The following is a 27,208-nucleotide window of genomic DNA, read 5'->3' on the forward strand; positions in this document are numbered from 1 at the left end:
AGTAGAACCTGGGTCAATGAAATGCAACATTATCCAGCAAGGCATCCCCAACATGTAGACCTGTAAGGAAAAATAACATTGTTTTATACTAGTTATACTTACAGCCATAGGCGTAAATTGCAGGGGGGTCGGGGGGTCAGGACCTACCCCATCTGGGGTTGCCCCCCCTCAAAATATCATTAAAGCCACGCTGTGTATTGTAAATAATATATACTTAAAATAATTGTGTAAGTCGTAGAACATTACAAACGCAAACAGGACAAAAAAATGCATTGCCTCACAGTGGTTTGGTCCCCTGCCTGCTTTCTCCCTTTACATTAATGTACACAAAAGTCCGGTGGGACTGTCGGAGAGAACAAATTGCGTCAGTAAGTAGGCTGGCAAGGCTGTTATTCACTTTAAACATCGGATGAAGTTATTATTTTCTCTAATACAGATGATGCTGAGTAATTAATAAATTAGTCATGACAAAAAATCATATATTTTTCCACAACTCTGCAAGCTATGTTAGTAATTATAATGTTTCTTAGCTTGGTAGCTTGTTGGATAGTTAGCTAGTTAGCTAGCTTGCTATTTCCACCCACTTGCTTTCATGCTACACTGGTTATAGAAAATGAGCCAAACAAAGTTGTCACTCATCTGGCAAAAGCGCAGTGCTTTTCTATGCTGTAACAAGAGCTTGCCAGCCTACTTACTGAGTTCCATAACTACACATATCCTGTACAAGTACAGCTTTAGCTGTATTATTTGTGTCCCCTTCAATAATTGCGCTTAGCAAATTTTATGTTAGAAGAAATTTAGGCCCCTGCCTACAGTACAAGAATATACTTCTGATGTCACAAATGCAGGAAATGTTATACTTACATTTCCTTTGTATATAGTACCTGTAAAAACTAATACTGTTAATGTTTGTCTATGGTTACAAATAGCTATTCAAGTCTTTTAGTGTTTACCGCAACCAGGGCTTTAAATTGACACCCACCAACCCCCCAAATGCAGATAAAAATGTACTTTGGCAGGTTACATTGTAAACTTACTAGCCAATTTGGCTGGTGATGAATGAAGCGAACAACACTGCGTTTGTTTGAACGGCAGGCTGCAGAAAACAAGTCAGTGTTTCCAGATTGGTCTGTTTTCTGCCATGAAATTTGGTGTGTGTGTTTGGCTTGGAAAACATAATCTTTATCTGGCAACAGTGGTTGTAGTACTAATCCTACATTTCCCATGAACACTATGTCCTGGCATTTCATATTACCGTTGGCTAGGTGATTGCGTGCGCAGAATCAATTACGCTGTAACAGCGTAGATGAATGGAACGGCACGAAACAAAGCAGAGGAGCTGAAATTAAAGTAAAGTTAGGAAAAACTAAATTTGGCTCTTCACTCCACACCTTGGTGCAAGCAGGCATGTATGACGATGTGGAAATAGCAAACAAGTGCAAATAAATTGCCAACTGCCTGCTGGAGGTTGCGCTGCGAACACGTGTTTGCTGCTGCTATTTTTGCACCAATTTTTTTTTATTCTTTATCGTTTGTTAGGTTGAGGGTGAAAACATAATGGTTAAGTTTAGTGAATGAATGTGTTGGGCTCACAGTCATAATCTTTGTAAGGTGAACATAGGTTGTTCTATAGGCGTTTCAGGCATTTGAACAAACAATCAATTCTGTAATTGTTCTAAAGAAAAATAAGGCCCGTTATGTCATTGCTCACAAACCAAGACTTCTGAAGAGGCATCTAAAATATTTTCCAAAAACTGTTTAAGGAAAATAGGAGCAATACTTTGTTTATAAATGTTCATGCATGCAGTAGAGACAGCAGCAATTTATTGTAAATTAATAGTTTTCAAATTGTTGTGCGGTAAGCCCGAGCACAACACTTTGACTGCTACTAGTTTGCATTCGTTCTTGGTCCGTAATCTTCACAAATCCTGAACTCAACCAACTCGTGAACCACCATCCTGTGCCACTCACCACCATCAGTTTCTCACGGCCTCGCACTAAACAGAGAGGCTTTCCTGTTCATTCTTCCACGTCTGAGACTTGGTGTCTCGGTGGGAAGAATGCTGCTCATCTGAGATGTCTGCAGGTTGTCAGAGCAAGAGGGAGAGGAGCGAGGGTAAGGCGAACCCCGAGTCAGCCCCAAGACAAACAAGAAAGGCATCTGTGAGTAGAAGCCATCATCAGTCATCCTAAAGAAATTATCCCCTCTGCCGTGTGCCACTGATCAACAAGGAGCGGTGTGCTCAGACCATGGCCTCCTCGCAAAAAGACAAAACCCTCTTTCATTATTGGCTTGTTTCAATCTACATTAAAGGTAGCAGATATCGCTTCTTACCACTTCTTTCATTTGAAGTTTTAGATGAATCAATAAGGATGGACCAGGTTGATTTGGCACAGTGCCTCACTCACTGAAAGAAAAATGAGTAAGAAGGTGAAGTTGAAGGAATGAAGGAACAACAACATCTCCCACACTATCGTATTGTTTAACAGCCGCTGTATGCACACTGTAAATAAAAAAAGGGAAAGAGCAGTCATTCAGTAAAGTGGGGTTAGAGCCAAATGAAATATGCTCCCAATTATGGCAATGGGTGTAAGGAGCTAATAAAGTGAATGTCCCTACAAGACACTGAACCCTAATGGATCCCAACTAATTTGCTTTGACTGATGAATTTCCCTCTCCAGTTGTGTGGGGTTGAATAATTATGAAATTTATCACAAGACACTGGAACTCATTAAGGATTCACGACATTTCATTAAAGCAATGTTGTTAGAGGCAGCACATGGTGTTCTGTTTGTGTTTGTATGTGTGCGCATGCAGAGAGTCTGAGATAGTGTGTAGAAGTAATTATCCAACGATTAAAGCACTTAAAGGAAGGGCTGTGTTTTGCTTCTCTGTCGTTTAGTTTCTGAATTCCATCATTCCACCATCGCTGAGATGTTTTCTGGCACTGTTGTGCACATTAATTACTGTCAAGAACTGTTGAAAATGTGCACCATGATCCGGCAAAAATCTACAAAATCCATTACATTTATTTGAAAATGTCACAACTTTATGGATTCATTATATAGCTTTAAAGGAAAAGTTGGCTTTTGGAGCCCATATCCTGTACAGACATGAGCTTAAAGTACAGTTCATTTGGGGGGGAGAAAAGTCCATTCTTGTTTAGAATGGTATCAAATGAGAAAAGCTGTGTGCGTTTTTAAACAAGTGTAAAGCTGTGACAGTGAATTCTAAGGCTACATCTACACTACCAAGTTGTGGTTCAAAAACTATACGTTTTTGAACCACAACGTCCAAGTTTCCGAGACCCTAAAATGGAGACGTTTGGAAACACTGCTGCCCCCGTTTTGGTTTGAAAACTCTGGGGTTTCTTTACAGTCTGAAACGGCACAAACGGAGACCTATGGAAACACGATGCTTACAATGTCAGTTTTATCGGTTAGTTAGGCTTACATACCTTTCAGTAACAGTTCCACATGATCGTCGGTCCAAGCAAATAATTACTTTTCGCCATTGTTGTTCTTTCACCAAAGTATTTTCTGTTTTTTTCAATCGCAGAGCAACGTTAGACAATCTGCTTCCTGTTTACACTGGCACGCGCATGCCCAGTGTATGCAAATGTGATCACGTGATATCTGTTGTCAGACGTGTTAATATGGACGGAGATTAGTTCTGCTACTGGAGCTATAACTCTTGTGTGGACAGAGATCATTTTTGTCTCAAAATGCTGCTTAAAAAATTAAAACGTAGTAGTGTAGATGTAGCCTAAAAATGCCACCCAATATACTCCATGTATAGCATTAATGACCAGTCTTTTCAAAGGCATTGTTATGCCCATTGGATACTACAAATCTTGTATTTTGCTTCACTATCTACTTACATCTTTCTTGGCAAAGTACAGCCTTCCAGCTCAGTCTTGTTGCACCAATGGACATGTCCGAAAATCACCCCCAAAAGCAGTCCTGTTCCATACTGCAATGACGTGCTATATAAAGACATGTGGTAAAGGAATATTTCAACATTTTAGGAAATACACTCATTTGCTTTTTTTCAGAGAGTGAGTAATGAAGATAATGTCAATATCATATCTGTGTGTTAAGTATGGAGTGGAGATGGGACATGGATAACCATGCATATAAAGATGAGGCAGATATGAGTGACAGCTTTTATGTTACACTTATTTAATCCATTTTAATATAAAACATATTGATTATAGTAGCTTTACAAATACATATATTGCTTGTCAAGAAATATCTGCAGCCCGTAACTCCCCTAAAATCACAAATTCTAATTGTTACATTTATATTCATGTGCAGGTTTAACGACTGAAATACAGTGTTTAAGTAACACAGCTTTGGAGATGTTTTGAGGTATATATTTGAACTTTGGACATAGCCAGGCAAGCTGTTTCCCCCTGTTTCCAGTCTTTATACTAAACTGGGTTAAATATGTTCTTACTTCAGTTCTGTATTCAACACGCAGATAAGAACTTAATATCAATCATCTCATCTCACGCTCTATGCATATTTCCCCAAATGTTAAACAATACCTTTAAGGCAAATACATGTTACTTACTTGCTCTGTGCTGACTCATTTGTCTTGTGTGCATGTGACTTGTGTCTCAAATACAGGGAACCATACGCTGTTCTATCAAAACGACTTCATCTCTTGATCTTCAGACCACCGTATTGGTCCTGACACATTTTTTCAGTATTGCCTGGAGCTTGTCAAATCATCAGCACAGGCTTTAAAGAAAGCCACTGCCATACAGGTTGTATGTATTGAGTTGTTGATTTCTATTTACTGAAGCTTACTTGTTCTCCGTTTAATTACAAACGATAAATGAACAAGATCAATACCACCAAATAAATGAAGTGGGACATATTTTGAGAGGGGAGTATTGAGCAAAACAATGATGGCTTCATTGTTTTGTGACCCAAGTCGAGGTGGAACCACATGGGGAAAGTGGAAGGAGTACAGAGAACATACCACAAGAGAAAGCAACACAGCCATGAGCTCAGATTGAAGGGTTTGATGTGCTTATATTCATGCCATTTTAACAACACATCACATCACACTGGAGTGTACTGATTGACTATGTAATTAACTGAATGTGGTCTTACAGCATCCCACAAATGCACCAGAAACTTTCTTTTTTGATTGTTTGCAAACTTACCACAAGACTTTCATATAACAACTGACATATTTAAGGAGATGAATTGATGCCTAATCCCAATGTTGCAGAATGATTTCAATAGTTTGACATTTTGGGGAATTTGCTTGTACGCTTTATGACCAAGTGGCCAAGAGTTAGATGAGAAGATTGATATTACTCTTCATGTCTGTACGGTAAAATTCAAGCTACGGACAGCAGATAGCCAGCTTAGTTTAGCATAAACACTGGAAACAGGAATGTTCCTCTCTTTATGCTAAGATAAGCTAACTGCCAGTTAGTTTTAGCTTCTAACACGTCCTCATACCTAAATGACAGAATAGGTCGATTGCCAATGACTCCCAAACAGGGCATGAAGTTAACTTTTTTGATTTTTAAATCCACCTGCCACAGTGACTTTTTACAAGCCAGTCTTTTTTTTTTTGCCTCATGAAAGGTGAAAAACAGGAATTACTGTGTCTCTATGATCCTATCCTGTCCTATTGATAGTAGCCTACTCGTGGACATTGCGCCGTCATCACGTGCTGCAGTAGGGGGGCCCGCCTTGATAATCCTGCATAGGGGCACGGTGTTGGCTCATTACGCTACTGCATATAAGAGATGAGATGACTGACAAATCAGGAGTAGCCTACGCGCACCACAACAACAATAAAACACTGGTGAATGCGCACCATAACACATGAGTTGTTGCAAAAAAGTTGCAATTTTTTTATATAGTTCTTAAAAATAAAAAAATAAATAAAAAGGAAACTTGTTTTGGGTAGAATAATAATTATTACTATTAATAAATTACTCTGGGCTGAGATTTCCTAGGAACTTTACCAAAAAGGCTCAGGATGCTGCAAATGTTGGTATAATATGAAAACGGCTGGTGGATTTAAGACACAAAAAAATAATTTATTGAATGAATCAAATATGAACATATGTGTCATTGTCAGTGGCTTGTTGATCTTTACATTGTTAGTTAATTTCCTATCCTGGCCTGGGACACACATTCATACGGTTTAATAAAGTACTTATTGGACTTTAACTTATCATTGCACTTACAATAACGAGCGTAGCTGTCCTCAATTTAGGTCATCCTGTACATCTCATCTGCGTTTTTTCCTGCATCCACCGTGTGTGATTGTCCCGCCCGCTGCAGACAGCCGACAGTTTAAAACAGCAGCCGCTGTCTTTAGAGTTAAAAATTGTTACAGCATACATTGATGTTAAAATGTATACAGGTTGGCAGGATGGTCTGAAATGTCTTTCGCTGTATGTTTTGTTGGTAAATGTGAGATGTTCGAGTCACACACACGTCTCGTCTTCATATCAGAAACTAGGAAATTAATTTTACCCGTTCTCACTCCCGCTTGGTCAGTGGCTGCACGTGGGACTGCTGGGATTGTGTCAGTAATGAAAATGCGATAGGGGGGCCCCGGCTGTCAATCAATGTCTTCCAGTGATGCGGGCCCCTGATTGGACCAGGCCCGTAAGCAAACGTGTACCCTGCCTACCAATAGTTACGCGTCTGAATCACTCAGTTCTCATTGGCTACCTGCCAATGTGGCAGGTAGATTGACAGTGTTACCCGCCAATTGCAAAATTCACCCGCATTTGGCGGGTGGTCGGGTGTTAATTCCATGCCCTGCTCCCAAAACAACATAGGCCTATTATATGACAGATGTATTTAATGCAGTGATAAGTGACCGTAACACGTGACCACACAGACAGTTTTAATCACATGAGCATTGTATAGCGGTCACAGTTTTAAACACGTAGTTAACACTGTGAAACGGAACTTGTCCAATCTGAGTTTTCTGAGAGTTTCTGAGAGTTTTTCTCTCTCTTTCTGTCAACTTTTGAATGTACACGTTCCACCAAAACAAGTTCCTTCCTCAGGCTATTTTGCAGCGGCACCGTGGCTCTGTCCGGTGCTTAGTGCCGTCCAAGACGATTGTGATTGGTTTAAAAAAAATGCCAATTAACCAGAGCACGTTTTTCTCCCAACCCGGAATGCTGTGTGGACTAGCCAGACCCTCCGCCGCAGCGCTGTGGAGGAAGGTCTGGCAATGGGAGACTAGGGTTAGGAAAACATCAGGGATTGGCTTAAAATGAGTTTCATAAAAACCACTAAAATGAGGACATAACTACGTCACAGACTTAGGTCCATAAATTTAAAAAGGTACCCATTGACTTTTGGTTTCACACAGGACACGAACCCCAGTCTCCTGAGTGAAGGTCCTGTGTTTTATTGACACATCCACCACCAGAGTTTGGTGCTCTTATACTTTGTCACCTTACTTCCTTGTTTTCTTCCGCGATAATTACTACGCCCACTAGAGCTTGCAGCCTAACAACAAACATAAATATGGGTTGTTATAAGCTGCTTGCACAATTGACCTGTATGGTCGTTTTCTGGGTGTTAACGGTCAGTTAGCTTCATATTTAGCATACAGACATGAGAGTGGTATTGAACTTCTCATCTAAAGAAGTGTATTTTCCAAAAATGTCGAACTATTCCTAATGTATTTTCAGGGAAGTAGCCAGTTACTCATTTAGAAGATTTCATTTGGGTATCTTTCTGCCGAGTCCGCCATCCTCCATTCCGTCATGGAATGGGCCCTGTCTATCTGTAGATAATCTGAACTCTAATCTTCCGTCATCAGTTGGCTCAGCTAACTGAATATCATTCTCTCTAAAAGATAGCACACACACTCTTGCAGTAAAGCGAGTGCGATGCTATTTCACAAACTAGGAGACAAGGCCACAGTAACTGTGGTAAACAATGCAATGTGATCGTACGCAATGAGTGTGAGAGAAAGTTATGGTGACCTGCCTGTTGTTTAGTTAGAAGATTGCCCGTGGTGTGTAAACTTGCAGATTGAAACCGGCCCTCTTTGTGGCTCAGTGTCATGTTAATAGAATATAACACAGAGTGAATCCCAATCTGAAGTCACCATGTTGAATGTGGCTTTCTTGCTTTTTCCCACAGGGCAAGCAGCTTCATTATGAAGCACTGTGGTCTTTTCATCTCGGTGAGATCACCCCTGTGGGGAGTATCAACACAGCCAGCCACGTCTGATGCTCTCTTGTCCTTGTTTAAACACTGAAATAGTATTGAGCCACATTGTTGTGTGCGGCTGTTTTTTTTTAATCTAGTGTGCTTCATAATGCAGCTGCTTGGAAACTGCCACAGGACTGAAAGATCTCAGCGGAGAAAGGAGATGATCAATTTCTGAGGGACCCTCCCCCCCCCCCTTTTTTTCTCCTCATCTCCAAACCCTCTCCCGCACACAGCTCCCTGACCCCTCCTCCTCCTCCTCCTCCTTCTCCTCCTCCTCTCTTCAACTAGCCATAATTATTTTGCAAAAGAGCTCCAGAAAAAGAACACACAGAGTAATTTCTCTTGCCCAGTTATGAAAAGCTCATTAATATAGGCCCTGGAACAAACAAAGCTTTTCCTGTGAGGCCCCCTTTTCAAATCCATTTCATATTTTCCCTCTGTTTTAATCATTTATATCAATTAATCATTCCTTGGTGGAAAAGATATTCTTCGCCCATCTTCTGTGGTTTTTTGTTCTAGCAAGTGAGAGGCTTGATGAGGATGTCAAGAGAATGTGGCTCAAACCAAGGTGGAGTAGCATTGGCTTTGCCAAAGGGAAATCAGCTTGATGCAGCACACTCTCTTTGGAGCTGCAGGAATAATTAAACAATTAAAGTAAAGAAAAAGATCATCCTTATACATCTGCCAGGGGCATCTTATAATGAAGCTGTTTTGTCATGTAAAACCGGTCAACCCGGTGAATCTCAAATGACTTTCCTCTGAGGCAACTTTTCTCCAATAGCAACACTTTTTTTTAGTTAAACTGCAAGACAACGCTTGTTTTTACAGAACAATTTACGGTTGCTACACTGCAGAACTTCAGCTTTTCTTTTGGTAAAAGCTGAGTAAAAAAGAGGAGGAATTACCTTCTCTTTCGACATCATGTTAGCAAACATGTCAGCACCACATTATTTGTATTAGGTATTGCAATTGCTTCCAGTTTATCTTGTCTTTGAAACTTGAACTGTTGAATTAAGGATCTCAGCCAAATCGAGGTCTTGCAGATTAGCCTTAATAGGTGTTGAAACCAATGACCTGAGGCTTAATGGGGTTGTAAACGACAGCAGGCCTTGCGATTATTTTCAGTGACAGACGATGGCGCCACTACGCAGCTATTAGGCCTTGCTATTTCCCAGAGGTTGGAGTCACCCTCAGTAAACTAAGTAGTTATTGAATGTCAACTAATTAAACTCAGACGTGAGATGAATGCAGCTTACTGGATGCTGCCATTGAAGCTAGTATTTAGAAAAATGTTAAGTCTATATGAAACCAGTCAAAAAGGAGATCCATAAGTTTTATTATAAATATTCAGCTATCACAGCCCATTACTCCATTTATGAACATGTATACGATTAGAGAAGAAGAGAATTACCTAATTTATTGTTGAAACTAATTAAACTGAACACACGCTCCTATTTCCGGTTTTATTGGTGTATTGAAGTCTCTTCTCTCCCTGTCATTGTTTTCAAGCGTGTACATTTGACACTCGTCTCTTCGCCGTTTCTTTCGCACCTCTCCGGTTCATCTCTACCATTCACCTCTACTTCGTTTCCATCCATCTCTGCGTGTCCAAGTCAATCTCACCTCCCCCTGATTGGCTGGATTTGTTATTCCTGCTAAATGAACTGCGCGCCGATTGGCTGCGGCGGCGCCTTCGTCACGCGGCCGAAAGGGTTTTTTACTGGAGGTTTCTTCCTGTCAGCGACACATGTAGAACAAGCAGCTAACGGGACCCAGAGAGCAGACCGGAGGACAGTCAATCATAGCCTCTGTACCAGCCTCGTTATTTCTTTTCCCTTTCTTTTGCCAAAACACGCACTTCTCGGTCTGAGGACATCACAGCACGCATAGACCTGTAATTACGCCTTGCAATGGACTCCTTTTGTTCCAGCGAAAAAAAGAACATTAAAGCAGCAACAGCAAAACGGGAACCATCCAGTGGAAATACTATCTGATAACTCCATTTGCTCGGCACTCCGCTTGTTGCCAGTGAACATCCGAGCTCAAGTCCTCATTGAGGTTCGCTGTCGCGCGGAGCTGGAGGCCGACCGCGCGCGATAGTGTATCGCTTTTTACCTGTACTTTTTGGGACTGTTATAGCCTGCCTGTTTACCTGCATACCCTGCAAGTCATTAACTTTACAACCATTACTCTTAAACGAGACAAACGAGGTGGGTGTTCGTTGATATTACAGCTGTGTTGCATGGCTAAAATTTCTGTTTTATTATTTGTATTTATAGCTAACGGTACGCTTTACACTGGAAACTAGCCCCTCGTCGGTTCTACTCGTGTCTTTCTGTCATGAATGCTAGCGGTGATATTTGATAGCCTGTGTTATTCTTGCGGCATTATCCTCCTCTTTAGCCCCTATTCACGCATTTACCCCGCAATGTGATGCTACATTTTTTTTATTTTCCATTAAAAAGCTGCAGCCTTTTAGCACATGGCTGCCTGATATGTTTTTCCTCTCCCTCTCGCTCTCGCTCTCTCTCTCTCTCTCTCTCTCTCTCTCTCTCTCTCTCTCTCTCTCTCTATCTCTCTCTCTCTATCTATCTCTCTCTCTCGCTCTCTCTCTTTCCATGACTTGGTCTCTGCGCCCAAATTGCCTGCCCGTGTAATTACTTGAGTTAGCCCATTTAAGTTAAAAGCCACCCCCCTCCTCTTCACCTTCCCCTCCTGCCCCCTCCATCTCTCAGCGGAAAAAAAGAAACTCCTCTCTGAATGAAACTTGACGATGGTCCGTCTTGTTTATCCAGGGAGTCACTTTCAGGTCGGCTTTTTGATTCATCCCCATTTAGATTTAATCAGCACTAAGGTACGCTGCGGTTTGTCCCTAAGAGCCATCGCTAATGGGCTTACTGAATGCTTTTCTGTGTGCACCCCCCCACTCCCCTCTCCCCAACTCTAATTAGCCTACCTGCCTTTCAACAAAGATTTGGCTTTATCCAGGCATGTAGTCTGCCTGACCAAATTGGAGAGGATTACATTTGAAAGAACCCACATTCATTTTGTGGGTGAAACAAATGCCTGCGTTGCATTCGATTAGAACACTTAGAATCATTGCTGGTGGATTGTGGTATATCCGGGCTATGTGTCCTATTAAGGTGCTGTTAAATATTGGTTTTTAGTTGCAGGACAGATCATCTTCAGCCCTCAGGTCAAAGGCCTGCAAGCATCAAGTGTTGGTAAACACAGAGCCAGCAAGGCAAAGTGTTTCACATGTCAGTTTGAAGCCAATTCTGATTCAGCCTATTCATACAGTATCCTTTTGTGTTTTGCCATAAACACCACCTCCCAGCTATTCACTGCAATAGAGTGAGAGAAATTGTGTGGTGAAGTATTGTGCTGTTTAGAATTCAGCTCAACAAAAGCCCATGCTGCATAATTGTTCCTTTTGTCTCCTGGGGTTAACAGTTAACAGACATTTATCATGAGAGGTCCAATGAAGCAACAGCACGGGGATGAGACAGATCAAGGGCAGATTAGTTCACTAAATGACCCGTAGCTCTGTTGTAGCAGAACAGGACTCTGAACGGTTGCCTTTATGAGATCCGCTATTGTGTTTTGATACGATTTTGACGTTCAAAGACCACGCTGATGGAACAAGATGTTAAAAGGGCTGGAATTTTCAATGTGATAATTGATAAATTGACATGTGGCCTGTGGCATACATGATCCAATACCCTGTTGTATGGTATAGGGATCCAACATAGCCCTGTGTGTGACCCATCCCAGGTCCTGACCCAGTTGTATACAAAATAATACTTGCCTGGTAAAAGTGTGAACAGCAACTTTTCTGGGTGTGACAACAAGCAGACTGTTAATATCATCTCTTCTCTGTGTTTTGTTTGTTTTCAGGGACAATGGTGAATCCCGGAGGCAGCAGCCAGCCACCACCCGTGGGCGCAGGTTCTCTGTCCTGGAAGCGGTGTGCAGGGTGCGGGGGCAAAATCGCAGACCGTTTCCTCCTTTACACCATGGACAGCTACTGGCACAGCCGATGCCTCAAGTGCTCCTGCTGCCAGGCCCAGCTGGGCGAAATCGGCACGTCGTGCTACACAAAAAGCGGCATGATTCTCTGTAGAAACGACTATATCAGGTGAGAAAATACATGCATTATTTTAGATTAGCACTCATTTTCAGGAGATTATCATCGGCCGTCATTACCACAGATTATCTGAAGCAATTGCTGTTACAGTTGGGTATAAGTAAGATAATAAATGTCACGTCTTATGTGATTTTTTATTTTTATTTTTTTCCCCAAGAGACTTGTGTTTCTCAGAAACCAGATAAAATCACTTTTTAAAAGTCCTGGAAGATATTAAGAAACACTATTAAATCAAGTTATAAACAAACAAAAATGGGGCTAGTCACGCAATGATCAGCAAGCTTGGGTGTGTTTCTTCAGAGCATGTGTCTCAAATTGTACTAACGTCATCAGTGTTCATTAAAGTGTCCTGGTTGAAGTCTCCCTGGTTTACCCTGAAAGCGGTCAAACACGCTGGCATGTTGACTAAGCAACAAAGCAAAAGAGTTGCTCTGCAGACCATCTGCATGTCTGTCCTGTTTGCTGTTCATGGTTAACTGAAGGACAGAAAATTGGTCTTGTCAGATTTATGTTTGCTCTGCGAGACATATGTACAGTGTTCGTGTTGGGCACAGATTATCGTTTTATTTGTAGGTCTTTTTTTTTTATTTATTTATTTTTTTAATATGTATAACAGAAAAGCCCCATTTAATTAGCAAAGAGAGCCTTTTTAAATATTCTAGTAGGTGTGCCAGACACCCAAGCAGAGCTTATTGATGACACTCTCATTCTGGTAATGTAGAGCAGTCTGATGTGACAGCACAAGGCACAGTTTACTGGAAGTTCACATACTTTCTGGAATCACCCTGGGGCTCAAGAATGGTATTGATTTTTAACCCAATAATTAATTGTTTTGACTATTATTCTTAACACTTCAGGTCATTTTTATATCAATGCAAAACATGTTTTTTTTTTTTTTTTTTTTTTTTTTTATTAGAGTCTTTCTGTTTTCATCTGTTAAAACACATGGAAATCCATGCATCCGAGTTTGTTTCTTTTGCATTAATAATCTAAAAGATGGAATTGCACTACAGTCAACATTGAACATGCAACACTGCTGTTGAATCGGCACGGATAATTCAAAATCTAAAGCGTGCCTGTGCGCTCTCACACCCACCTCATAAAAAGGATGAGGAAGTCAATGGGGTACTTCATTCATAATGGGACTATAACGTAATTAAAATTGGAACGGGGGGGAAAACGTGGATACACCTTTCCCACTTGTAATGAGAGCATGCTTGGTGGAAGAGCTAAACACGCATATTATGGAACCACGAGATCTCTGTGGAGATGAAGATAGGAGCGGCAGAGGAAAAAAAAAAACATCTGACAGTGAGTCTACACAATTAAATGCTTTAATTATAGTCCCCCTCCATTTCCTTTAGTCCTGATGGGTTTTATCTAATGAGATCTGGTCCCTGGCTTGTATCCGCTCACAATGACGTGTCCGAAATGAATGAGAGCCACACGGCAAACAAAACATTTAATTAACCAAATTGGCTTTTGAGAGAGAGCAAGAGAGAAAGACAGATAGAGAAGAGGGATTATTACGAAGGCCATTTGCCGCTGTTCTCTCCCCCCCCCCCCCCACACTCATCTTAAAGGGGCAGACTCATTTTTTTGTGATAGACTGCCATGCTGCCCATATCGCATAAGTTTATAGCTCCAAACTTATATTAATACAGCTAATAAGAAAATGCTCATCTGATTGATCAGGATTCGAAACGCATGGCATCACAGCCATAATGGGATGTATGCCTGGCCTGGGATGATATCCATCTCCCATCAATCAAGTAGGAATATTCACAAACGCATCACAAGACAGGCACCATCTCTCCTTTTTCATGCAAGCGGTGCCACCGAAAAGCTTTAATGTCAAACTTTTAAGCCAAAGTTGCGTTTGCTGCGGGGATAATGTTGTTTTAAGCTGGAGGTGATATTATTTCTGTGGGCTGCTAGTAGAGGGAGAATTAATTTACTTGTGGCTGCTGGATTCAGGGAGAATGCTGTCCCCTTTAATTGAATAAGCCTAGGTAATTAAATGGCACTTTTCCAATAGAACGTGTGAGGTAAATCTAATAGTTGGTTATTTAATATCACTTTGAAGTCTGCCCACTCAAGCACTATGACAGCACAAGAGAATGTGAACTATTAGGCCAGGAAAAAAACCCGGGATCTCAGAAATTAATTAAATCGCATGCAATTTAGGGGAAACGTTTATCTTGATTTGTCATAACAGAATTAATTCAAGGCCTTCAATTCACTTGGGGCCAGATCTGTTACTCTGAATTAACCAAGTGTAATTTGGCTGATCCACTACCACCACCACCCACCCTCCACCCCCCCCCACACACACACACACACACACACACACACACACACACACACACACACACACACACGCACATGCTCACACGTCCCCATCCCCCTGTTCCCAAAACACATGCACATACACAACACAGATCCACACACACCCTCTCTCATCCTAGCAATCTTCCCATCCCACCCCACCCCACCCCCGGCCCCTCCACCCTTTTCTCTAATGCAGCTCTTGCCATTATGCAAAGCCCCGCTTCTGTATCAATATGGCCTAGTGCTTTTAAGGTGCTTTGGCTGCTGATGTAGAGAGGCATTTTTAATGGACTGTGTTGCAGAAATCATTGTTGTGGGGGTAATTTTACCCTACTCAAAGGCCTTGGTGAATGAGGTCTGCATTTACCAGACAGCCTAGCTGCACGCCATGCTATATTTCACCTGGCAGTCAGTGCTGAAATGAAATCCAATAGTCATTGCCTATATAGATAGACAACAGACAGCTCAGAATGTGTTTTATTTTGTTTTGTATGTTATTTAATTTAATCAAATACGTTGGTCGTAGCAAAGCCAGATCCATGGAGGAAGAAAACAGATAAATCAAGATTAAGCCATCTGCCAAAAAAACATAGTAAGAGCCACCGATCTTTTTATTTAGCAAGGGAAAAAGCTGAAACCAGATGTGTCACTGCAATTAAACAGTCCCTTGGCCTTAATTATACTGACCTGGGCTGTCTACTTCACCTCAGCGCTGTAGGTCACTGGCAGAGGAGGCCATTAGAGCCCAAGTTCAAACCGATATAGCAGCTTAATTTAGCACCTAAAGGCTCTGGCTCCTTAAATCAAATACTATCAAAAGCTATCCCCTGATAAATTAATTATCCTGCTATGAGTTCCACACTGTGGTGAAATATAAAAAGGCTGTGTTGAAAGCGTCCTGTGGTCTTTGTTTTTCGACACCCCTCAAAAGCTTTCTCATGGACGAAACTCCTTGAGGAATAAATGCAACATGAACACGGAAGAACATATTTTTCCGTTTGAGCAAAGTTTGAATTTTTGAGCGGGCTTTGAAATGCGCGAAAGTGTGGTTTTTGCTTTTCCACAGATTGCCTGAGCACAAGAGTCTTAAAGCAACACGCCTATATGTTCATTTCCACTATCATGTTTGTCCCAGTGAAAGCAGAGAATTGGCAGTGTTGGGACGACAGTCTCCAGTTAATTAGTTTCTGAAATTGAGTTTTGATGGAGCCTTTCCAAACGATGCTAAGACAAAATTTGCTTCTGCCTAGGCTGTCTTATTGAAAGCCATTTCTGTGTCCCTTTGCAGAGAGCTCTGGCTTGTTTGTTCGTCAACATATCTAACAACTGCTTAGGTTATTGTTGGGATGGTAGAAGCATTTATTCCCTCGCTCCGTCTCGGCGTGAATTTGTTAAATACTTTTCGGAAAATTGTCCTCAAGAATGTCTGAACAGAAAAAAAGAAAGGAAAAAATAATGTTACTCTTACAACGCTTTTTTTTTTTTAAAGCCAAACAACTTTATCTGATGCACACATGCACACCAATGTTAACCACTCCCCCGTATCCCTTTCTCTTTCCATCCCTCTCTCCCCTTCTCTCCGGAGCATGTCAGATGCCGTGGTCTTATTTGATTGCTTAGGAAAAGTGCAGTGATAGAGCAAACACCCGGTGAGATATGATGACAAATGGGTCCAGATCCCAGTAAATTACTTTCTGCTCAAATCGAAATTTCATTCAGTTTGCTGCTCACCGAGATGAAGTAATCTAAATTGTGGACTCAGAAGGAAGATAGAAGGGAAGCTGGAGCAAGCATTTCATTATCAAAAGGCAGAGGGAGAGAGAGAGAGAGAGAGAGAGGGAGAGAGAGAGAAGGTTAGGGACGAAAGAGATGAGCAGAAGCAAATCTAAGTGTTGACACCATGATTGAAAAGGTTAACCCATGCACATTATATATCAACCCGAGTAGCTACTGGTTTCTAATGGAAACACGGCACTGACAGAGCATTCACAGGAGTCCTGATGGCAAAAGCAGTACGTCTCCACCTGCCTGTACAATCAAATCCTCTTAGGTCCTGATTGCTTATGTTCCAGGTTATTATTAGGTTGCAAAAAAAAAAAAAAGTGCACCAGAAGTAATATGCAGTTTCAGTGCTAGATAGATGCTTGTGGAGAGTGTACAGAGTGCTCGAGGATTCATTTCTCCGTCAATGTTGTGATGATATTCTATTTATTCATTCTGTTACTCTCCTCCTCTCTATTTTTCCTCCTACATGCTTTCCCTTTTTAAGTCAGAAATGGACCGGGGGGGAGTATAGTGAACTTTGCACTGAACAACTTCATTCAGTCACATCCTCAGTAGACACAAGTGGGGCGGGGCTAGAAGGGGGGGTGCCCCCCCCCTCCCCCCCGAAATATGATTGCTGTCAATCTGACAATTGTGATTTCCATTGGATCAGAGTACTGTCTAGTTGGCTGCCTGTTCTGCCAATCTTCCCAGCCCTTGTCACATGACCAATTCATGTTTCCATGATGACTATCCAAAATTCTGATACCATGGAACTAGCACTGGAATTGGTTTTTAATAAAAGTGGCAGACTGATATATAGATATAGGGAATATGTACTGTATTCAGATATACATTTTAATTTCAAATGAAAACAAGTGAAATGAATAATGAAAGTGATGTTTATTTAGCATAGTTACATTGTGCTGTTCTATCCTATTCAATATTTCCAAGCAGATTTTCTATGCTGTATTCTGATAAAATGCCCTCCCCCCACCACCACCACCCCATTCCACCCTGACTGATTATTGGTCCCACTCTGTGCCACCCCACTTAAAAAATCCTGGAATCGCCCCTGAAGTGTGGATGCCACAGTCCATTATACGAGGCTAAAGCTATGAAGATTCCTACAGGGGTTCCATAGTAACACTTGCTCTTGTCCTTCTTCTTCCTCCCTTTTTCTCAGATTATTTGGAAACAGTGGAGCTTGCAGCGCTTGTGGTCAGTCCATTCCAGCCAGTGAACTGGTGATGAGGGCACAGGGCAATGTGTACCACCTCAAGGTAAACTCCTGTTTCCTCTATGAAAGCTTTGAACTTGATAACGTAAGAATGCTACGCACTAAGATTAAAGTAGAGCTGGGCCATATGGAGAAAATTAAATATTTTTGACCAAATGCACCGATGTCGATATTGGGGCGATATTGTAGGGTTGACTATCGGTGCTTTCTCAAAATATAAACACAATATGAAATTTGATAAATAATCAATGTGCATATAGTGGATAAAGGCAAATAATAGAACAGCTACAACAGTCTGGTAAGCTCAAAAAAAGTACATCACTTTGTGATGCAGCCTTTAAAACAAGTAAAAGATATCATGATATCCAAAATGAAAGCCGACATCTAGCCTCATATATCGATATATTGCCCAGCCTTAGATTAAGGCAGTTGTACTGAATTGAATATATCACACAATCATTTTCTAGCGTGTTTGTATCAATATGTCTTTTGTGGTCAGTAAATGTTGACAAGCTTGTTGTCTTGGAATTTGAAGATAGTAGCACAAAAAAAAAAAAAAAAGAAATATAATAATAATAACTTGTATTAATATAGAGCCTTTCAAGAAACCCAAGGACACTGTTGTAGGCTGTGGTAAACAGGTGGTGTTTCAGGAGTTTTTTAAACATGTCCAGGGATGTAGCATTTTGGATTTCTGCAGGGAGGGTGTTCCAGAGGGATGGGGCTGCAACACTAAAGACTCCAAATGTACAGAGTCTAGTATACATAGAGGTGCTGTCTATGGAGAGCAGTGCTGATGATAGTTTAAAGCAATTATTAATGACAAAAAAAATTCCCAGTCCCAGTGTTTAAAATAAGGACCGAAAAGTTTAGTTTCTAAACCGTAATCATTGTACTTGTACTAATCATTTATTTGCTGAAGGGCTAAAACAATTAGTTGATTAACCAGTCGACAGAACGTCAACAGAAATGTAATCGCCGTCTACTGTATTTTGATATTTGATTCATAGTTAAAGTCCCCTTCTTTTTTTTTTTAAGCAGAAATACCAAACATTCTTTCGCTCCAGCTTCTCGATTGTAAAAGCTGCTCTTCTTTGTCTTCTATGTGATCGTAAATGAAATAGCTTTGGTTTGGGACTGTGGGTCGGACAAAACAAGACATCCGATAACATTAACTTGGTCTTAAGGCAATTGTGATTGGCATTTTATTTAATTATTTTTCTGACAGTTTATAGACCAAACCATTAATCAATTAGTCAAAGCAATTAGGAAAGCCCTACATTGCTGTTCATTAGTCATACCCCGATTTTCACTGCTAACCGCCGCTGACACCTGCGCACACAGTTGTGCAGAAGTGCACATATGTCTGCGTTCACAAGCTCCGAGGTGTTATTCATAATAGGATGGAGCACTGCCTCGTAGTCCTCGGGCCTGGTTGTGAACGGTAGCGCTGCACCATATAAAATATGCGATAAGGTTGTTGGATATCGCGATAACGATATCACGATAACAATATCACGATAACAATATCACGATAACGATATCACGATAACGATATCACTCGCAATAAATGAACAGATGTTAAAGTGGACTCAGTTCTGCTGCTTTCAGTATTCTGCTAAAATGCAACGAATTGCTTGTGGAATTTAAAACAAATTTCCAACATTTTGTTTAACATTGAATTGAATATAAAAAGCGGCACAAAAACAGAACAGTCAGTTTTTTCTATTTCATCGAAACACAAGAAATATCGGAGTGTCCTTTCGCGATAGGGTTATTGCGCCAGTTCATTTCGCGAATTCGCGCTGCACGATAAGAGAAAAATATGCGATAACGTTGTTGAATATCGCGATATTTTGCGATAAATAAACCGATTTTATTAAAATGTTCTCAGTTCTGCATCGCTGCTGCTTTCAGTATTCTGCTAAAATATGACAAATTGTTTGTTGAATTTTTGAAAACAAATGAAAGGAAATCATTTGCCAGCTTTCTTTCAGTGAACAAACTGAACACTGAATATAAAAGTGCCAGTTAAAAAAAAAAGTGACAGTTATATTTTGAAGTGCAGTTTTCTGCTCTTTTTCTCTCAACTAACACAAAAAACACTGAGTGTGTATTCCCATATGTCGCAGCCTTTCGCGGTGTGTGTATATTGCGTCTGTTGATATCGCGCTGGCGATTAAAGAAACGATAAATTGTGTAGCCCTAGTTAACGGCCGTCTGTGTGTCTCTTCCCCCCCCCCGCAGTGTTTCACTTGTTCCACCTGCCGGAACCGGCTCGTCCCCGGGGATCGGTTTCACTACATCAACGGCAGCCTGTTCTGCGAACACGACAGACCCACAGCACTCATCAACGGCCATTTGAGTTCACTGCAGACGAACCCACTACTGCCCGACCAGAAGGTAAGATCCCTCTCTCTGCACCAGTGACGCATGGCGGGGGCTGTCTGTCGGTTGATGATGACGGAGAGCGCTCCGGACTTCTTTGTGGTCTCATTTTCCAAGCATTAAAAAACGGAGAGAAGGCTGACCGCTTTCAAAGTACGAGTCCGTAACAGCTTGTCATCAGTCAGCTGGAGTCATTAGCAGGAGAAAGGAAAACATCTGTAATTTTCCCGGCGACATTTGTCACTCCGTTTACATTCGCGCCGTCGATTCGACTTCACCGCGAGGCACGCAGCAGATACTAAATCTTACAGAGCAGAGATGAATTTTATTTGTAGACAGCAGATGGATTTTTTTCCCCATCATTCTTGTTGGAAGGACACGCACTCAGAAAATCTGTATTAACCGCCGGCACAAAACGTGAATTCTTTTGTACTGCTGTCCTCCATACTCTTGTTTGTTATGAGCCGATACATATTTGACTCATCTTGAATTTATTTGCTGTCCCAAGCCAGACTTCCAACCGTGCTGAAAATGTGACGCACGCTGCCTTTAATACCGAGTGTTTTAAACCCCCCCCCAAAAAAAAAACAAAAAAAACAGCATTTGACTACTGCATCAACAAGACTGGGATTACCTGGACTAAGTTATTACTCCCAAGGCCAAAAATATGTATCCAAGGGCCCGAGGGCTGAACACAGACAGCAAGCTGCAGCAGCCAGTACATCATGGAAGCTGTCATCATGGCTCCCCCCCCGATTTGATCTTGATGCCTCCAGTGAAAGCAAAACAGAGGGCCTAATCATATACGAAGGATAACTTCATTCTTCAGGATAGCTTCATTCTGCCCCCGCAGGAGATATAATCATTTTTGCCTCACAACAAGGAGCTTTATTGATACCTTGTCTGCGCACACAGCACACCGAGAGATATGGGGTGCGGGGGGTGTTTGGAGTGTGTCAGAGTCTGACTGAAAGAGGAATTATATTGTTGGGAGCATGCATTTCACCTTGAGTGGTTTTGTGAGTAGAGAAGAGAGGTAGAACTCCATTAAGCCCCCCCCCTCGCCTGCCTCCACGTCACAGGCCTTTTAAGGGCTTGTCACTTCTACAAATCAGCTCTTAGAGCTCTTAGAGCTCCTCACATTTGAATTGAAAGCCGTTGCATTATCTAGCTTAATTTTAAATGTCTGTTTAAGTCCTTACACACCCACCCCTCCCCCCAATGTCTCTTGTAGCATGCCCGGTGTAGTAAATATAAGGCCTCATTGTTTATTTATGCGCTAACATCAATTGTAGTGAAAAACTGCTGAATTATTGATGCTAAAATGCAATCTGAATATTGGTCCCGGTGCTTTAATTATAGCAGAGAGAGAGAATTATTAAATAAACAAGAGACGCATCGCTCAGCGGGAACGGTTTCAGGATGCTTTTGTTATCTCGGTGGGTGAAATAAAGGAGAATTAGCCCGCCGCTGAAAGCACGCTATCACACACACACATAGAGCTGCAAAGATGAATCGATTAATCGATTAGTTGCCAACTCTCAAATTAATCCCCAACTATTTTGATAATCGATTAGTCGGTTTGAGTAATTTTTTAAGACAAAAGTAAGAATTGATTTCAGCTTCTTAAATGTGAATAATTTTTTTCTCTCCTCTGTGACAGTAAACTGAATATCTTTGAGTTGTGGACAAAACAAGACATTTGAGGACGTCATCTTGGGCTTTTGAGAAACACTGATCCACATTTTTCACAATTTTCGGACATTTTACAACTAATTGATTAATCGCGAAAAAAAAATCAACAGATTAATCGACTATGAGAATAATCGTTAGTTGCAGCCCTACACACACATTCTCCTTTCTTTTTTTAGTGTAGACAGCCCTCAAATGACAGACGTACAGTAGAATTTACAGCTCTAAAAATCAATATAGCGCATGTATCCCTAACAGCAGCACACAGATTGAATATGAAAACACAGGCTGGTTGGAAAATGAAGCAGTTACCGTTCATACGGAAAACACAGGGGTTATCTGCTGACCGTTGTTTTGATGACGTGCCACGTGTTGTTGTTTTTTTGCCGTGACATAATTGGTGTTGTCGGCGTTCAGCGGCGTAGGACATTTGATGCTCATTTATTAAGCTTTTCTTCCTAGCTCCTTTCCTAATCTCTTTGTTCAGAACAGACAAATTACCTCTTTCATACGGAGCTGCTTTGACCCAGGGGAGCGAGACCCTCCCAGCGTCAGTCACTTTAATTAGCCCCCAAGTAGGAGTTTGCAATTACTAATAGACTGAAGCCCTCCTAGTGATTTGAGGGATGAAGGGAAAAGTAAATCGCCCCTCAGAATCAAAAAGAAGAAAAAGGAAAGAAGAAAAGATTATTTATTTATTTTTTTCTGTTTCACAGGACTGAACACCTCCTGCAGTTATGTTGGAGCGTGGTTCTAATTATACCAAAGAGAATCGCTTCATGGATGCACTTTTAAGTTAATGCAAAGTAAATGGGACAGCAGATGTTTTTCAAAGCCTGGCTGATCAATAAATCAAACCGTAGAGCTGGTGGAAAGTTGATTTATCAGGATGGCAATTTGTGAAGTGATATTGTCAATGATGGCCCAAAGTTTTTAAAAATCTTTTTTTGTATCTCTCACTATTCAGGTGTGTTAGACGGGGAGCCATGCAGGAAGCAGGATGTGTGCCTTCATTTTAGCCCTTACTCATTGTCACCCAAGACAGCGTGGATCAGCAGCACCCCAGGCCCTTTGCCCCCAAAGGAACCCTCTACCCATCTTACCAGTTACCTGACCTTTATTTCTGCTAACCCATACCCAGAAACGCTCAGCCTTTAACCTTGGCTTTTCCCCAAATATGGGCGGATACTTGCACTTAATGCACCTGTTACGGGATGCTGAGGACTCCATTAACCCTTGGAATAGAGAAAAGGGACCGATCACAATCCAAGGGGACTCTTGAGGAAGACAAAATTAAGTAACACACAAGAGGATGTTGTGACTGAAGTGAGGGGAAGAGAAAAAAAGACTAATGATGTTAAAGAGATGCAGGCTTTTCAACTGCATATTTGGTTTCAAGACATTTTTAGGGGGAAAAACCTGGGACTTTTAGATTTTTTTCCTCTCTTCCTTTTCTATCCTCATTTCCCAACAACATGGTGTTTCCACTTTATATATTTTAAGTGTTGTCGAAGGGGAATGTTTTTCTTTTTCTTTTCTTTGATGGTATATATATAGAAAAAGATGGAGTTTAAAAAAAGAAAAAAAAAGAAATCTGTGGCTTTTTGTGGAAAAGAACTCATGAACACTCTCTTGGTGTATTTGTAAAACTACCATGTATGTACAGTATGCATGTAAATGTCGTTGTCGAGGCGTGGCTACAGTACATCTGAATCCTCCGCCCTCCAGTCCTCACTCCTCCCCTCTCCAAACCTAAACCCATGGCAAACGGAAAGAAACTTGCTCATATTTAGTAATGTAGAGACCATCATCAACATATAAATGCTGAATGAAAGAGAAATTTATTTGTGATATTTTCCGAGACATTTGCTCCAGTATGGTGTATTTAATTAATAAAAATATTGAAGATTTAAAAAAAAAGAAGAAAAAAAAGAAAGCCTCCTTAAATTCATTGTAAAGCCTCAGAATATGTTCTCCATTACAATTTACCAAACTTAGGTTTTATAGATTGAGAACTCTACTTCACACACGTAGCACTGTGACGTAATGTTGCGAGTCCCTTGTTTTTACCAATGAAGCATCATTATATCATCAGTGTTTATATCTGAATTACATGATTACTACAAGTTCAATTCCTCAAGTGCTCAGGAATTTCTCTTACTTGCAAAAGCCCGACATCAACGCCTGACTTGTCTGCTTTACCATTGATAATCCTCTATTGAAGATCCTGCAGCGTTGCCATTCGATTTCCAGCCTAGCAATCATCAAGGTGCATAATGAGCATCTATCGGAAAATGGATAAACATGTATCCTCTCTTTCTGTTCAAATGACCGTTTGCTATTCATCACTCTAATACCTGACAGAAATGGAGGAAAATGTCCCTTTTGAAGATTCAATTACTGCAGAGAGGGAGAGCGGTGTTTCTCTTTGGCAGGCACAAATTGAATGGGCTATTTGCAGAACAAATTGGTGTTTGAAGTCCTTGCAAGACCTAATAGGTCTGAAGGAGGAACCCGGTAATGGCTGATGCGCTTATCTGTGGAGTCTGGGCCCCTCATGAGCCCGCCACTGTGGCTGAAACAATGCTGCTGTATCGGATAAGACTTGCATGCAAAAATCAGCTCCAATAGAAGAGGAAATAGACCTAAAGAGTTAACAGACCTTTGTGTTTTAAAAATGGGATTTAAATGCTAGGAAACCATCTCCTGAATTAGAACCCTTAACACGGTGATTCCTAACTGTTTGAACATGAGTCGTGTTTTCACGGTTTGTCAGTGTTGGAGGATGCTGAAGTTGTGTTATGAATTACTGTGGAACATATGAGTCAACATACAACAGGTCCCAGGCAGGCCTTTTTCATTGAAGGCATTTCAAAAAAGCACAGGTGTAAATAAGAAAATGAATGATGGCTGAATCCCATTTAGCTGCTTCAGTTTTCAGAGTCCTGGTATTGTTCATGCTGGCTCACTGCCACACTGCCATGGCTAACTGGGACACTTGAATACAACAGAGCCATAGTTACAGAGCCATAGTTAATGTTATTAGTAGTCTCGCTTTGCCAGACCTTCCTCCACAGTGCTGCGGAGGAGGGTCTGGCTAGTCCGCACAGCATTCCGGGATGGAAGAAAAACATGCTCTGGTTTATTGATATTCCTTTAAACCAATCACTGTCGTCATGGGCGGTGCTAAGCTCCGAACGGAGCCGCTGCAAAATAGTTTGTTACCGCCTTTGACTCTTTTCCTGCTTCCAACGTTAGCTACATGATTGCTGGATATAAGCCAGACACTATCGTATTAAGTTGCTGTGAGCTGTAGTCTACAGTCACCACTTCTAAACAGAGGCAGAACGTAACGTAATCTCAGAGCTGAACCGCGCAGAGGCAGCACTTTTCATCAGACTCGCCCTGGGTCGGGTTAATTAAGTCTACTGCTAACTTACAACACTAATAACGTTACCGTCGCCAAAATACCCCGGCGAAACAAATCCATACTTTACCGTTGACCGTCAAGCCACTAAACCAGTATGGAAATTAACACCTCTGCTGAAGTGTTTAATTCGTACACACACACCAACAAACAAACAAACAGTCCAGTTCTGGTGGTTGGTTAACGCAGATATGTGCTGATTAGCTCTCATAACGGGCCAAGTGGGTTAGCGCACTGCCATGAGTCCATGACGCTAATGTCTGAATACTCCACATTTAAATTGTGATATTTTGTGATTAATTTCTGAATCTGCCCCGTTCTCTGTCAGGTAAATACAGTAGTACAATGTCTTCCTCTGATGTAGAGGTACACTGTAGGTCAGTAGTAAGCTATACAGTGGATTTGCATTTTAAGTGGTTTGGGGGCCATCTGTAAGTCATTTTGGGGTACAATTTGGTTTTGGAGAATTCTACAAGCAGCAATACCACAGGCCAAGCAATCGGCCCATTCCAAACAGGCCCATTTTCAACGGGCGCTGCACTAGTACATTAAGCGAAAGACCCTTAAAGGTGCAGTAGGTAAGACTTATAAAACTAACTTTCTGTCATATTTGCTGAAACTGACCCTACGTTCGAGTAGAATTACATGAAGCAGGTAATAAAAAAAAAAGTCCTGGATCTTTGCAATCCTTCCTACAGCACCTTTAACAGTGTGTCCGGGGCCCCTAGGGGGTCCTAACAGTTACTGCTTTTTCAGTATAGAAAAATACTTTGCACATCTACATGAAACAGGTGCGTCGGAGGGGGATAAGTAAGTCAAAAGCTGCAAAGAAACTCCTGCACACTGTCTAACTGGCAAAAAATAAGTTTATTGGTAGGCAGCGTTTCGGTACTAGACCATTATCAGGCAAAATGAATGAAGGGAGTTTCTTTGCAACTTTTGAAAGTTTTTTTCAAAAATGTAAATGTCAACATGAATCAAACATATTATTAGCAAATATAAATCAGCCTTTTTTGTGAAATAAAAACACACATTGTTCATAGGCTTACTGGCCTACAGGTAAGGAATTCACTAAGTTAACTTCATTTTATAGAATATGTAGTAGGGGGTCCCTGCTCCGTCTCTTTCTCAGATAAGGGGTCCTTGGCTTAAAAAATGTTGAAGAACCCTGCATTAAGCTATTCAAATAAGATCAATAAATAGTAAAACAGGGACCAGAGGAATAGTACAAGACCTCAGTGTTCTAAATCAGAAGGGGGGGTTCATCTTCAACAGGGGGTCCAGGACCCCTAGGGGGTCCTCAGAGTTACTGCAGGGGGGCTACCAAATTCTTGTTTATTTTTCAAAGACTAAAGTGTCATAACATGAATCCAACATATTATTAGAAAATTTAAATCAGCCTATTAGTGAAAAAACAATAAAAAGAAATTTAGGCTTACTGTCCCATAGGTAAGATTGTCTCTAGTCTATGTGCTCGACGTTCCACTTCCGGGATTTTTCCGTTGCAGACGGAAATATTGCAGGATTTCACTCTTTTAGGCCGGATATCTGTTGCCTTGGGCTTTCTTTGTGTTGGCATTTTAAACTCCGGTGGATTTCTGAGGACTATGGTTAACTGCTCCTCAGATCTCTGCAGGGTAAATCCAGACAGCTAGCTAGACTATCTGTCTGTCTGAGTTTTCTGTTGCACGACCAAAACAAGTTTTGAATGTACACACATTCCACCAAAACTAGTTCCTTCCTGAGGCTATTTTCCTTATGACGACTGTGATTGGTTTAAAGAAATGCCAATAAACCAGAGCACGTTTTTCTCCCATCCCGGAATGATGTGTGGACTAGCCAGACCCTCCTCCGCAGCGCTGTGGAGGAAGGTCTGGCAAAGCAAGACTAGGTTGTCTCTAAGAGTCTATGGTATCCACAGGTACAGTTCACCTTAATAATTGACAGTGCCACATGTATGTTTAGTATCAAAACGTGATTTATAAAATCATGCCAA

General features: G+C 41.2%; 1 protein-coding gene across 1 annotated transcript; it reads left to right on the plus strand.

Annotated features, from left to right (window-relative positions):
* The first annotated feature begins 9,973 nt into the window (after positions 1-9,973).
* lmo4b (LIM domain only 4b) lies at positions 9,974-23,036 on the plus strand. Its single transcript, XM_078259408.1, has 5 exons — positions 9,974-10,433; positions 12,121-12,361; positions 17,652-17,748; positions 19,953-20,108; positions 22,753-23,036. Exons 2-5 carry the CDS (start codon positions 12,126-12,128, stop codon positions 22,759-22,761), a joined length of 498 nt encoding a protein of 165 aa, XP_078115534.1. The 5' UTR covers positions 9,974-10,433; positions 12,121-12,125; the 3' UTR covers positions 22,762-23,036.
* The last annotated feature ends 4,172 nt before the right edge of the window (positions 23,037-27,208 follow it).

The sequence above is a fragment of the Sander vitreus genome, chromosome 9 (assembly GCF_031162955.1).
Source record: "Sander vitreus isolate 19-12246 chromosome 9, sanVit1, whole genome shotgun sequence".
NCBI classification, from domain to species: domain Eukaryota; kingdom Metazoa; phylum Chordata; class Actinopteri; order Perciformes; family Percidae; genus Sander; species Sander vitreus.

Coding starts and splice junctions, on each gene's coding strand:
- lmo4b (XM_078259408.1), top strand. CDS start 12,126: ATGGTGAATCCCGGAGGCAGCAGCCAGCCACCACCCGTGGGCGCAGGT. Junction 12,362..17,651: donor TGTAGAAACGACTATATCAG/GTGAGAAAATAC, acceptor CCTTTTTCTCAG/ATTATTTGGAAACAGTGGAG. Junction 17,749..19,952: donor GCAATGTGTACCACCTCAAG/GTAAACTCCTGT, acceptor CCCCCCCCGCAG/TGTTTCACTTGTTCCACCTG.